This window comes from Myotis daubentonii, chromosome 11 (assembly GCF_963259705.1).
Source record: "Myotis daubentonii chromosome 11, mMyoDau2.1, whole genome shotgun sequence".
In the NCBI taxonomy this organism is placed as follows: Eukaryota; Metazoa; Chordata; class Mammalia; order Chiroptera; family Vespertilionidae; genus Myotis; species Myotis daubentonii.
The window spans coordinates 68,471,249-68,483,783 of NC_081850.1; the positions used below are offsets into that span (position 1 = coordinate 68,471,249).

Sequence of the window (12,535 nt, forward strand, 5' to 3'; positions counted from 1 at the left end):
TGATCAGTGCGGTGATATGCTCTCCATTAACAACCAGGTTCCATTCAGTTCCTTGTTGAGCTCATTGACTGAGCAGAATCCAGGCATCAAGATGTGAAAACAGAAATAAATCACTTGGGAAAGTTAATTCATTGACTCTGATAGATATGGTACCAGTTTATTTTTTACGATGATTAAGTCAATCCTTAATTCCTCCTCCCCCAAATCATCTCAGTGAGAATTAAACTGTCCTTTGGCACTGCACACAGAACAGTTCGATGTGCCTGTATTCTGTTCCAGGTAGATTTACCTCGTCTTATGTGCACAGTTGTACATATTGGCTACTAAGCTGTAATTAAGATCCCTGAGAGAAGAGACCGTATCCCTTTTTATTTGTTTATCATCCGCTTTTCCTTACTTCAGTGTTTCGCTCTTAGTAGGTACTCAACACATACGTACTGACTTAAGTCTATTCAAACTATCAAATCAGTTTTGCTTTGAACCTTCATTTTTACTGTGGTAAAATATACATAGCATAAAGTTTCTGTAACCATTTTAAAATGCACACTTCAGTGGCATTAAGTATATTCACCCTGTTGTGCAACTGTCATCACTATTTAATTCCACCCCAAATGTGAAATTCTGATCCATTCAGCAGTCATTCCCCATTCCCTCTCCATTCAGCCCGTGGCAAGTATTAATCTGCTTTCTGTCTCTGTAGATTTTCTTATTCTGCATATTTCATGTCAATGAAATAATATAATATGTGATTTTTGTATATCTGGCTTGTTAAGTATTTTCAAGGTTCATCCATGTGGCAACATGTCTCAGCACTTCATTTTTTCCATGGCTAGCTTACACTTCATTTTTATGGTTGTACTACATTTTGTGTTCGGAGTCATAGGTTGATGGACAATTAGGCTGCCTCCACTTTTTAACTATCGTGAATAGTGCTGCTGTGGACATTCGCGTACATATATTTGCTTGAATAATGTTCTACCATTCTTTTGGGTATATACCTTAAGAGTGGAATTGCTGAATGATATGATGATTAATTTTTTTCAAAAAAGGTTTGGTTCAAAAATAAGTATACTTGGTGGTCAGTTACAGGATTGCATAGTTGACTTCCTCTTGGAGGATTGCCAGGGCATTGCTGTGTGACTGGCAGTGCTGTCCTGTGGGAGCTGCACACTTCTCACCTAGTTGACATTGGACTTGGCCATGTGATTTGCTTTGGCCAATGGGCTGTGAGAGGACAAAATGCCTGCCTCATTTTAGGAGACATTTTAGGAGACATTGCTTTGGCTTTTGCTATTTTCCTTTTGTCAGATGAATGGCATATACCTGAAAGGCTGTTCTTCAGCCTGGATTCACAAAGAAGAAGACTCCTGGGGAAGAATCAAAGCCCCGCCAACATGAAACGAGCGATAAATAAACCGTTGTGGTTAGAAGTCATTGAGACTTTGATGTTATTTATTACCTCACAGTAACTTAAGGAAACTCAATAATGCTGAAGCCCTGGATTAAATGACATAAACCACATTTACTTATATACTTACTGCAGGCCTTCTCAGTGCCTTAACTGTGCTAATGTGCATTATGAGTCTCAAGAGGTGGATTAAATACCCAGAGTGTCCTGAGGGTATTTGATTCTGGGTACACTTGCAGATTTATGATTCTGTGGCAAACAGCTTGGCAAATGCTGGACCACTCGGGTTCAGTTCTATCTCCTTGCCTCTTGAGGTCAGAAATCATGTCTAATTCATTTTCCATATCTCCAGCATCCAGGACACCTGATTTAATAAAGTGATGAGGGAAAGGACTTTCCGAGTAGTTGCTAAATTGAGCAGTTTTATTTTTGCACACCAACTGTGACCTGGCACAGAAATAATGCAAAGAAATATTTTAAAAACACATAATTTATAGCTATGGATCCAGAACGAAATACCTGCTGAAATTAGTGGCCAGGTCCTTTCGTATCATCTGAGCACCTGACTCTTTCTCCACTGAGTTGAAGTTAAAATAGCATCAGGTTGCAAGCTGTGCTATTGGGAAAGATGACACAGGTCCTGCTCATGAGGGATGGCTCAAGAGAGGAGGTCATGCTAGGCACAGAGTGGAGAAGCACAGCCCTCTCCAAAGCACATTCCGTCTACACTCACCTTCATCAAACACATTGACTGGTGCCCGTGTGTGTGCCAGGCGACAGGGAAATGGGAGATGAATGAGACATTGCCTTTTCCATTCAAGGAGCTCACAGGTCGAGAGGAACACAGACAGAAACACACATAATACGATGTGATCAATGTCCAATTAAAATCTGAGGTATGTGCAAGATGCTTTTGGGTGCCAACAGGGGGATGCCAGAGATGGCCAGAGGCCTCCAGGGAAAGCAACAGAAAGCAGGTGAGGCCAGGAAATGACATCAGTTGAACAATTGTCGTGTCCTAAAACTATAAGTTGTCATATAGTTGATTTTGTTTTCCAATTCATGAGGTATAATTTACATCCAGAAACATTTACCCTTTTGAGGTAAACAGGTGCTATGATTTGACAAACACATCCAATCATGAAGTCAAGGTACCACCATAATCAGAATGTGAAATTGTTCATTTAATGTTTACACCAGCCCTACGAGGGAAGCCTTAATGAGGAAACTGAGAATCAGAGAGGTTAAGCCTCAGCCTTAATGTTCCAAGGTCATGCAGTTAATGACAGCTGGGCCAAACTTGGAGCAGGCGAGAACTTGGCACTTGGGGGCAGAGGCAGAGGAGCTGCAGGTGTAGCGAGGAAAGGCCATAGGTTAGGGAAGAACTGGGAGATGCCTGCTGATCAGGCAGCACGGAGGCTTATAGACATCAAATTTGTGTTTTTAATCATGAATTCTATGAAGAAGCTTTGATTTAAATGGAATCAACTTCTTCTTAAAGGTAAAGGGTATCTTTATGTTGACATTTTATGAAATTTAATTTTTAAAAAGTATAGTCACCTGTTTATCCTTGGTGATTTCCATAGTGTAGAGCACATTCATTTTTTTTTTTTTTAGTTATAATTAGCATTTAGAAGTCTCCCTGCCACTAACACCTTTTGTCAGGATCAGTCCTCCTCTGTTTTTATTCTTTCGTTTATTTGTGTATCTCCCTCACTGAAAGTAGGTTCCATGCCAGGGAGGAGTTTGTTTCTACTTCCCTGTCTTTTCTCCTGGGCCTGGAAGAGTGTCTGACACAAGAAGATCACCATTGATCTTTGCTTAATACATGAGCGAATGGCAGCACAGAGTAGACTCTTAGAAAGTCAAGGTTGAAGGAATCTTAATGAGCAATTCGTCCAGGGGCTGGCAGGGCTTTTCAGGAAAGAGCCAGATGGTCTCAGGATTTGTGGGCCACACTTGGTCTCTGTTGCAAGTACTCAACTCTCATTGCACTGTGAACGCGGCTATAGGCAATAGTTCAATCTGTGTGGCTGTGCTCCAATGCAGTCAATTTACAGAAATACGTGGTGGGTTAATTTCACCCCTGGATCATAGTTTTCTAGTTTCTGTATCTGTGAGTGTAGGCCAGGTTATGCTGTGCTAACAAACAATCCCTGAATCTCAGTGGTTGGCGAAAGGAAATGTTCCTTTCTTACTGACGCTATGATGTGGTCACCGTTGTTAGCGACTCTGCTTGTCTGGTGGCCTCCATATGGATTATTGCTATTCCTGTGGGGATGGGCAAAGACAACCTGATGAACCCGCATGTTGGTTCTTTATAAAATATATATATATATATATTTTTTATTGATTTCAGTGATGAAGGGAGAGTGAGATAGAAACATCAATGATGAGAGAAAATCATTGATTGGCTGCCTCCTGCACGCCCTACACTGGGGATCAAGTATGCAACCTGGGCATGTGCTCTGACCTGGAATCACCTGTTGGTTCTTATAGCTTCCTTTTGGAAGTTGCACACATCACTTCTACCCCATGTCATTGGCCCAAACATGTCATGTGAACACACCTGAGCTCAGAATTGGGGGTGGGTAATGTTTTCAAAAGGAGGACACTTCAAGGAGGGGCACTGAGTCTGAGTTAATGATAATCCAATCTGCCACGTACCATTTGGACCTTGGGTTCTTTTTTAAAAAATAAATTTTGTTGATTTTTTTACAGAGAGGAAGGGAGAGGGACAGAGAGTTAGAAACATCGATGAGAGAGAAACATCAATTCCGCTGCTACCTGCACAGTCCCTACTGGGGATGTGCCCGAAACCAAGGTACATGCCTTGACCAGAATCGAACCTGGGACCCTTCAGTCCACAGGCTGACGCTCTATCCACTGAGCCAAACTAGTCAGGGCACACCATGGGTTCTCTAGAACATTCTTACTGCGTCAATTTTCTGGTTCTGTTTGCACACTTTCAATGAGGAGAAAGGAGTCCTCTACCTACTAAAGCTCTACCATCAAACCTCAGAACTTCTGCTAGGTAAAAAGGTATTGGTGCTATCCTGCTGAATTTCACTTACCTGCATCTTTCACTCAGTGGCTCCAAGTCTGCTCCGTGACTCCACAGAATAGGTGATGATATGTGGGAACACAAAAGGTTACTCTCTCCAGAAGGGGGCACCAGAACCCACCCACTCTTCCCCCAGGTAGCTGCCTTTCTTTATTTCCCAGAGAGCAAATGACCCATCACGGAGACAGGGCTGAACTTCTGAATGAGATCATAGCCTTTTTGCCCTTTCTGCACAGTTTCACCCGGTGAATTATTGTCTTATTTTCATTCCACTTCAATGAGCTGTCAGCAATGGATACCGTAATTCATAGCAATAGAAACACAAACAGATGGGTAATTGACCTGCATGCTTTCATTACGCTGGAGTTCAGAATGGCTGTTGGAGCCATAAAGTCCTCTATCTGCCAGTCTGAAATCCCTGGGCTTTCACAAGGAAGGGGATCCGGATGACTTTGTGCAAAAGGTCCAGTCCTTGTTGTTCTTCCCACCTCGTGCTTTTCAGCGATAGACAGAATTTGACAAGCAGAACTTAGCAGATACAAGATAACAGCTGGAACTTGTATAGGGCTCAGAAGTATCTACAGGGGGGCACATTCTGATGCAAGAACAGGATAGAAAAATGTTTATATTCAACCAAAATAGAACCTAACTTGTATTTTATCTCTTCCTCTTAGCACTGTACAAGATCATGCATTTAATATTTAATAAAATAGGTCAGAAAAGAGAGAATCCATCAAAAACAGTACTATGTTCAGCAATTAAGGTAGAGATGAAAATAAAACAAAGCTGAGGGGAAAAAAACACAGGAAGATATATGGTCCTTGCCTTGAACAAGACTTAGATTGATCCATTTTATTCACATATTAATCTTTGCTTATGGTAACCCCTCTGCATGGAACACAGTGGCTGCCCTTTATCTATTGAAGGCCGTGTTCGTGTTTCAAGACTCTACCCACATCCTACCCACATCACAAAGTCTTCCATAATTACTGTCTCCAGGCGTATTCTCTCTCATTTTCATAATAAATCACTGGCACTCAGTGTTTGAAATATATTTATTAAATATGGTGTGATGCCATGGACCAGACATGATGCTATATTTTATGTTTTAATTATCAATTAAGTTTTTTTGTCTATTATTTTTGGACTTTGTACTTTAGTTTTGAATTTTCAAGTAACCCCACTATGTGCTTAAAGGGTAGGAAGCATCAATTTCCTGTGTACTTCTGTTGAAGGAAAGAGGAAGAGGCTAAGAATTCCTTATCAACAAAAAAGCAGGATCCAGGTCAGAGAGGAAGGTTGAACTATAATCTCAAGTCTTAGGGAGTACTTTTAGCTTTTCTTGAGTCGATCTTCTTTTCCAGACCTTAAATGCTCCCAGCCTCACTGAATACAGTCACCTAAATCAGGGACTTGCTTTAGACAATAATAGTATTGACAACATTATCAAAGGTCTCCAGGAATCCAAGGTAGGGTTTCCCTGAAAGTTCTTTTTACTTTAACGGCCCCCCCTAACCCCAATGGTCAAAACTCAACAGCACAGTGAGCCCTTCTCTTTTTCCCCCCCGCATGAATCTCAGATATATTCCCTGTCTGTAAGGAACAAGGATTCTTGACTTTTGTTGCTGTAGAAGTGCTGTTCCCCTGATGAGTGACAGATCTCTGCTCTGTGCCATTCTTCCTTTAGAATTGTGATCTTCTCTGAGGCATCAGAACTCTTTCTTCTCTTCTCTAGGAAATTTGGAAACAAGCAAGCAAACAAAAAATGGTGAACCTTAATCAGAGAGGAAGGTAATTGCTAAGTTGGGTCTTAATTGGAAGTTCTACCACCTGAGACCTTTGTCCATGGAGTTTTCATTTTCTAGATGACTCTACACGTGGATCCTTCACCCCCTAATTTCTGTTAATCCATTAGGTCTCAGGCTAAATGTCTCTTCTTCTAGGAGAGCCACTTTGAGTACCCCTACTCCATCCTGGGTTACGTGTTCTTCCTCTTGTTTCCCAAGCAACCTTGCACTTCTGGGAGAGCACTGGTCTCACTGCATCCAAGCAGCTTGGTTACACATCTGTCTCCTTCCTATACTGTGAGATCTGCAAAGGCAAGAAGTTGCCTGCCTTATTCACCCTGGTAATCATGGCAGGGTACCTGGCACATAGTAGGGCTTAAGCAATATGTATGGAAAGAAGGGAAGGGAGAAGAAGAAAAGAAAAAATGGAAGGGAGGGAGGGGAGGAGAGCAGAAGGGAGGAAGGAAGGAAGAAAGGAGGGAAGAAGGAAGGAAGAAGGGAGGGAGGGAGGGAGGGAGGGAGGGAGGGAGGAAGGAAGGAAGGGAGGGAGGGAGGGAGGAAGGAAGGAAGGAAGGAAGGAAGGAAGGAAGGAAGGAAGGAAGGAAGGAAGGAAGGAAGGAAGGAAAAGGAAGGAAAAGGAAGGGAAGAAAAATGAAATGAGGCAGTGAGGGAGAGAACTTTCTTGTGTCTTCCTGTTCTTATAGGGGCACTAATCCTATCATGGAGGCCTCACCCTCATGACCTAATCACCTCCCAAATGCCTCACCCCCTAACACTATCATATGGGGGGTGAGGGTTTCAACATAGGAATACTGGGGGGATGCAAACATTCAGCCCATGACAGCCAGGTTCTTGTTTAAGTGGTGTTTATGCCTTTTCTCCCCTCATTTACTCTCATAACTGCCCTGGAAGTGGTTATTAGATTTTTACGACACAGGCAAGAAACCTTAGAGAGGCTACAACATTCCCAGAGGCCCTGCTGCGCCAGAGCTACCATAGGAACATTAGGCCAGGATTTTGTCTCCATTTTCCCACTGGAAATGCAGAAGGGCCCTCATGTGTTTCAGAACTCAGTAGGAATTCCTGGATTTGAGTCCCAAGTCTGTTACTTTAGCTGTGGAGCTTTTGAATTCTAGCATCTTCTAAATTAGATAAGGCAATATGTTTTTCCATTGGGATAAAAAAGAGGATTGGTGGTGGTGGTTTTTTCCATTTAACAAATGAGTTCATGGAGCCCACACTGGGCTTGGCCATTATTTACACTCAGGTCTATAGTGGATGGGCAAGGCCTGCCCCCTAAAGCCCACTTTCTAATGGGGGGAGATGCGAAAATAAACACGAGAACAAATGAGTAAGATAATTTCAGTAAGTAATGAATGCTATGAAGAAAACAGAAGAGGCATTTTTACTTGGGTGGTCTGGGAAGGTCAGAATGCCTGCAAAACAAGGCATTCATGCAGAGATCCAGGAAAGAATATTCTAGGCTTAGGGATGGGCAAGTGCACAGACTGTAGGAATGACATGACTGACACATGGAGGGATTGTAAAAGGGCAGGATGCCTGGTGTGTTCTGAATAAAGAAGAGACTACTAAGAGATCAGAGGAAGGAGGGAGGCAAGGAGATAGAGCTATTGCACCAGGTGCCAGAGAGAAGGAGAAATCATATCTCAGACTGTACGGAAAATGCAAAAAATATTGCGAGATGTACGTGTTGGACGTGAGGTGGGAGGGAGGTCTGAGGAAAATGGGGAAAAAGCAGGAAGAGAGAGGACCACGTGGGTGTTCCCACATCTACATTGCCCACTCTCTCTGCGGAACATTGAAACATTCCATTTTAAAGTCTAACAAGACTTTTTTTTCCCCAAAGTATAATGAGATTGGGGGGAATATTCCATATGTTCTGTGTGGGCGAAATGGTGTTCAAGTGAAACTCTCAACTATTGCCTTCCTGGGTTTTGTGAAGCAAAATTTATATGCTTAGCAATAATGGTGGCCTTTCTCTCTCTCTCCCATTTCCTCAGTTTCTCTCTCTCTCTCTCTCTCTCTCTCTCTCTCTCTCTCTCTCTCTCTCTCTCTCTCTCTCTCAACTGTGGGGACAGAATATTCCAACCCAGTCAGCAGCTGTATATCATCTTTCACACAGTCGTTCTAGAGGCCAAATCCCCCTCCAAATTATTTACGACGCCCATTGAAGCCCGCGGGACTCAGGCGCCCGTCTAGGAGGTCAGCCATGGGCCTCTTTGTTGGACACAGGTCACTGGGAGAGACTCTGGCGGTGACTGCTGTGTGAACCTCCGCTGCTGGAGAAATGGTTATGTAACTTTAAACAGTAATGACATTTCGCAGAAAAGTGCTTTTTAATTGCTATGTCTTCATTATTCTCTTTCAAATTTGCCCAGGAGGTTCTGCCTCAGAGACAGCTCACGTGTCCTGAGTTTCCATTTTTAAAGAGCAGCCAGTTTTGTGTTTCAGCTGCTCCCCGAAACCCCCCACCCCCAAACTTTATCTGTGTTCAGTGCATTAAGTGGGGTAGGTAATATGGCCTTTTGTATCCTTGCCAAACGGAGAAATGATTTGACGCAGTTTTCTAAAAATGCTCTCCCCAAATTCCGTTTGGGCTGGGACCAAGAATAGAATATTTTATCCCCTACAAAAGGGAAAAAGAAAATGATGAGCAAGCTAGAAAAAATAGGACTGTGAGTATAGTGTATAGAGTTCCTTTAAGCAACAGAAAGTTAACCCCAATCCATAGACTCAGAAGCCTATAGGGGATTGGGATCAGCTAAAAATAAATTTTGCTTTGGAAGTGAAAATTGCGAGACAGATAAAATGGCTCAAGAATGCATACTCTGAAAGAATTGTAGACGTGGCTTAGAAGGGACTTTTCTGCTTGGTTTGATTTGTTTGGCCCCCCTTTTGGTGTTCGTATTGTGTCCCTGCACAGTAAGTTCTTCAGAGCAGTCACTCAAACTCACACGGACCCCTTGCTCATCGGTGTGGACGTCACCTAGGCTTGCTGAGGCCCGGTGCCCAAGCTGCACAGCCCTATCTGCTAGCACACCTTCCAGACATATTCACGTAGGATCCACCTTCCTGAATGGCCCACCATTGCTGGCAAAACAGGCATAGACTTACACCCTACTTCTTGTGAAATCTCTCCAAATAGCTAAAGACTGCCTTTTGAGCATGATCGATTTCATTTTTTCAATTGATCTTTATTGTTGAAAGTATTATCGATGTCCTCTTTTTTTCCCTATGGACCCCCTCCCCGACAACACACACACCCTCCAGGCCTTAACCACACTATTGTCTGTGTCCATGGGCTATGCATATTTGCATATAAGTTCTCAGGTTAATCTCTCCCCACCAAGCCCCCCACCCTGCCTTCCCTCTGAGATTCAACAGTCTGTTCCATGTCTCTGTGTCCCTGGATCTATTTTGTTCATCAGTTTATTTTCTTCATTAGATTCCACAGCACTGTCTATTTCTGATTAAATACCAGCAGCTATTCATTTATTCTGTAGGTTCTGCTGAAACTTTAAAAGACTTTAATCAGAGGAGGAACATTATCACCATCATCATCAAAAATAGGAGCCATTAACATTTACTGTTTGTTTGCTATGTGCCAGGAACTGGTCTAGACATTTTGCAGGAATTCTTTCACTTAGTCCTCCCGACAACCTTCTGATGTAGGTACTCAAAATATTCCCATTTTATAGAGAAGGGAGTGGAGGTGGAATAACTTGCTTGAGAGGACTCAGGCAGGAAGAAGAGGAACCTGACTCCCGCGGTGCTCAGCTTTTACCAACCTTATTATGGTTTCCCACCATATGGCATGCTCCAGGCACGAGCATCCTTCCCACAATGCCCCTCTCAGATAGTCTTTTTGAGATGTCATCTGAAGACAAGTCGAAATGATGGAGCTTCGTTTTTTTAAAAAATAATTTGAAGGTGAGAGAGGGGAAGATAAAAATCTAGAAACACGACTGGGAAGTAGAGAGTGAGAGAAATGCTGAGCTTGTTCAACACATCCCTGGCGAGCAGGGTAGGTAGGGGGTATCTCTGAAGCATGAATGATACAACTTTAATCCGAATGACAGCTCTCTTTTACACGGTGGGTAGTAAAACCATGAGGCTCACGTGCATTGGTGGCTAGAACTGTTAGCAGCTCCAAATGAGGTGGAGAGGAAGGTCCCCGGTGAAAGTACGGTAAGGAACGAATTTAGCCCCAAGTTGTCCTTCCATCTGGGCACCATGGGCAATAATAGCCTGCTATGCCGATGGTTCAAGGGTAAAGGAGTAGTGCTCATGCCCAGATCAACCTCTCTCCATCACTGGCTCTGAGGAATAAGGCTGATTAGCAAGTGTAGAGAAAAAAATCATGAGCTGTGGTCAAGAATGCTATTCCTATAACCAATCATGGGTCAGTCATATTCCCTCTGTGGGCCCTGGCTTCTTCATTTTTAAAACAAAAAAGAGAAAACTAATTCTCTCTGATATCATTCTTCACTAATTATATATATATATATATATATATATATATATATATATATATATATATACACACACACATATATATATTCTTTAAAGAATAGTTTATTGATTTTTAGAGAGGGAGGGAGAGGGAGAGAGAAACATTGAAGTGAAAGCACAACATCAATCGGATGGGCTGCCTCCTACACGCCTTCCCCCTCCACCCCCTGACCAGGGATTGAGCCCTCAACTGAGCATGTGCCCTGACTTGGAATCTAACTGGCAACCTCCTGGTGCATGGGACGATGCCTAACCAACTGACCCACACTGGCCAGGGCTAATATTTTATTTTGTATGATACAGTGGTCTTATGAAATGATATCTCTCTTCAGATATCAGTCTTACTTTGAAATTTACCAAAGTATCCCCTTTATCTGCAGAATGGAGTTCAAATTCCTTAGCATATAATTAAGCTCTCTGCACTCTGGCCTCTGCTCTTCTCTAAAACCTGTTCTTCTACTGCAGGCACCCAGCCAAACTCGTTTCATTCACATTCTGTCTTTATTCTTGCGGTTTCTCTCCTCAGAATGTGTTTCCTGTTCTCTGTACATGATGGTCTCTGATTCACTTTTCAACCAGCCCAGTACCATCTCCTCTAGAAAGGTTCCCCTGCTCTCCGGGCAGGGCTATTTGCAGCCCTCGGCTGCCCGACGCCTCACCCGGCCCTCCTGTTTCAGGCCTATAAAGCCGTGTGAGGATGATGTGTGTCTCTGTCTTTCCCTGCTGATTATACTGTAAACTCCCCAGAGACTAGCATTGTGTCTTCTTTATCTCCATAGACCTAGTGCCTCGCTCAGGACTTGTGCTTCATAAATAGGGCTCATAAATATTTGAAGAAAGGAAAAGGAAAGAAATGAAGGAAATAAGAAAAAAAAACAACACACAACAGTAATCCTCTGCTTTCAATAAGGGTTTTTTCCTCCCCAAATGGAAAAGGTTTATACCAGATCTCAGTCCTAATAGAATGAAATGGAGCCTGAATTTCAGAGATGGCCAAGGTCATGACCTGAGAAGTTTAAGTAGAAGCAATGCAACCAGGGGCCTGTCTGGATCGAGCCGGGCTCCGAGATATTTTGGTTACGACACACCGGGAGACAGCTAGCAGCTTCAGATTCCTCCTGTCACCTTTCGAAGCTGTTAATGAAACACCTTTTCTAACCTTTCCATTTCCCCATCTCTTGCTCCTCTCAAACAGGCCTGCAGATCATCTTCCCTCCGTACCTGCAAGAGAAGTTTGTCCAGTCGGCCCTGAGCTACATCATGTGCAACGGCGAGGGCGAGTACGTGTGCCAGAACAGCCAGTGCCGATGCCAGTGTGCCGAGGAGTTCCCTCAGTGCAACTGCCCCATCACCGACATCCAGATCATGGAGTACACTCTGGCCAACATGGCCAAGTCCTGGGCCGAGGCTTACAAGGACCTGGAGAATTCAGGTAGAGAGCTGGCTTAGTTCTGCTGCACGAATGGCCCTGAGCCAAGCCTAGCAAAGGCGGGTGTCTCCCTGGGGTGAGGGCTGCTGTGAGGGAATACTCACTGAGCACCCCACCTCCACTTTGGAGAGTCCAGGGCAGGGTCTCGTAGCTGTCAGGGGGTAGGCACTCAATAAATCTCCACGGGATGGAATAATGAACAGTGCAATCAGGTTTGTGGGCCTGTGGTGGATTGTCTCTGCTGTACCCGGAAGACAGAGAGAGAGATGCCCCATAGCACATAGAATGCCTCTGCAGAGTGGAGAGTTCAAAGT

At 43.5% G+C, this 12,535-nt stretch overlaps 1 protein-coding gene across 1 annotated transcript in view; it reads left to right on the forward strand.

The window, feature by feature from the left end:
* Positions 1–12,535, forward strand: part of BRINP1 (BMP/retinoic acid inducible neural specific 1) — a 150,232-nt gene that overhangs the window by 110,069 nt on the left and 27,628 nt on the right. The window contains exon 6 of the mRNA XM_059657831.1: positions 11,988–12,224. Within this exon, the coding sequence (XP_059513814.1) occupies positions 11,988–12,224 (237 nt within the window). The remainder of the gene's footprint in view (positions 1–11,987; positions 12,225–12,535) is intronic.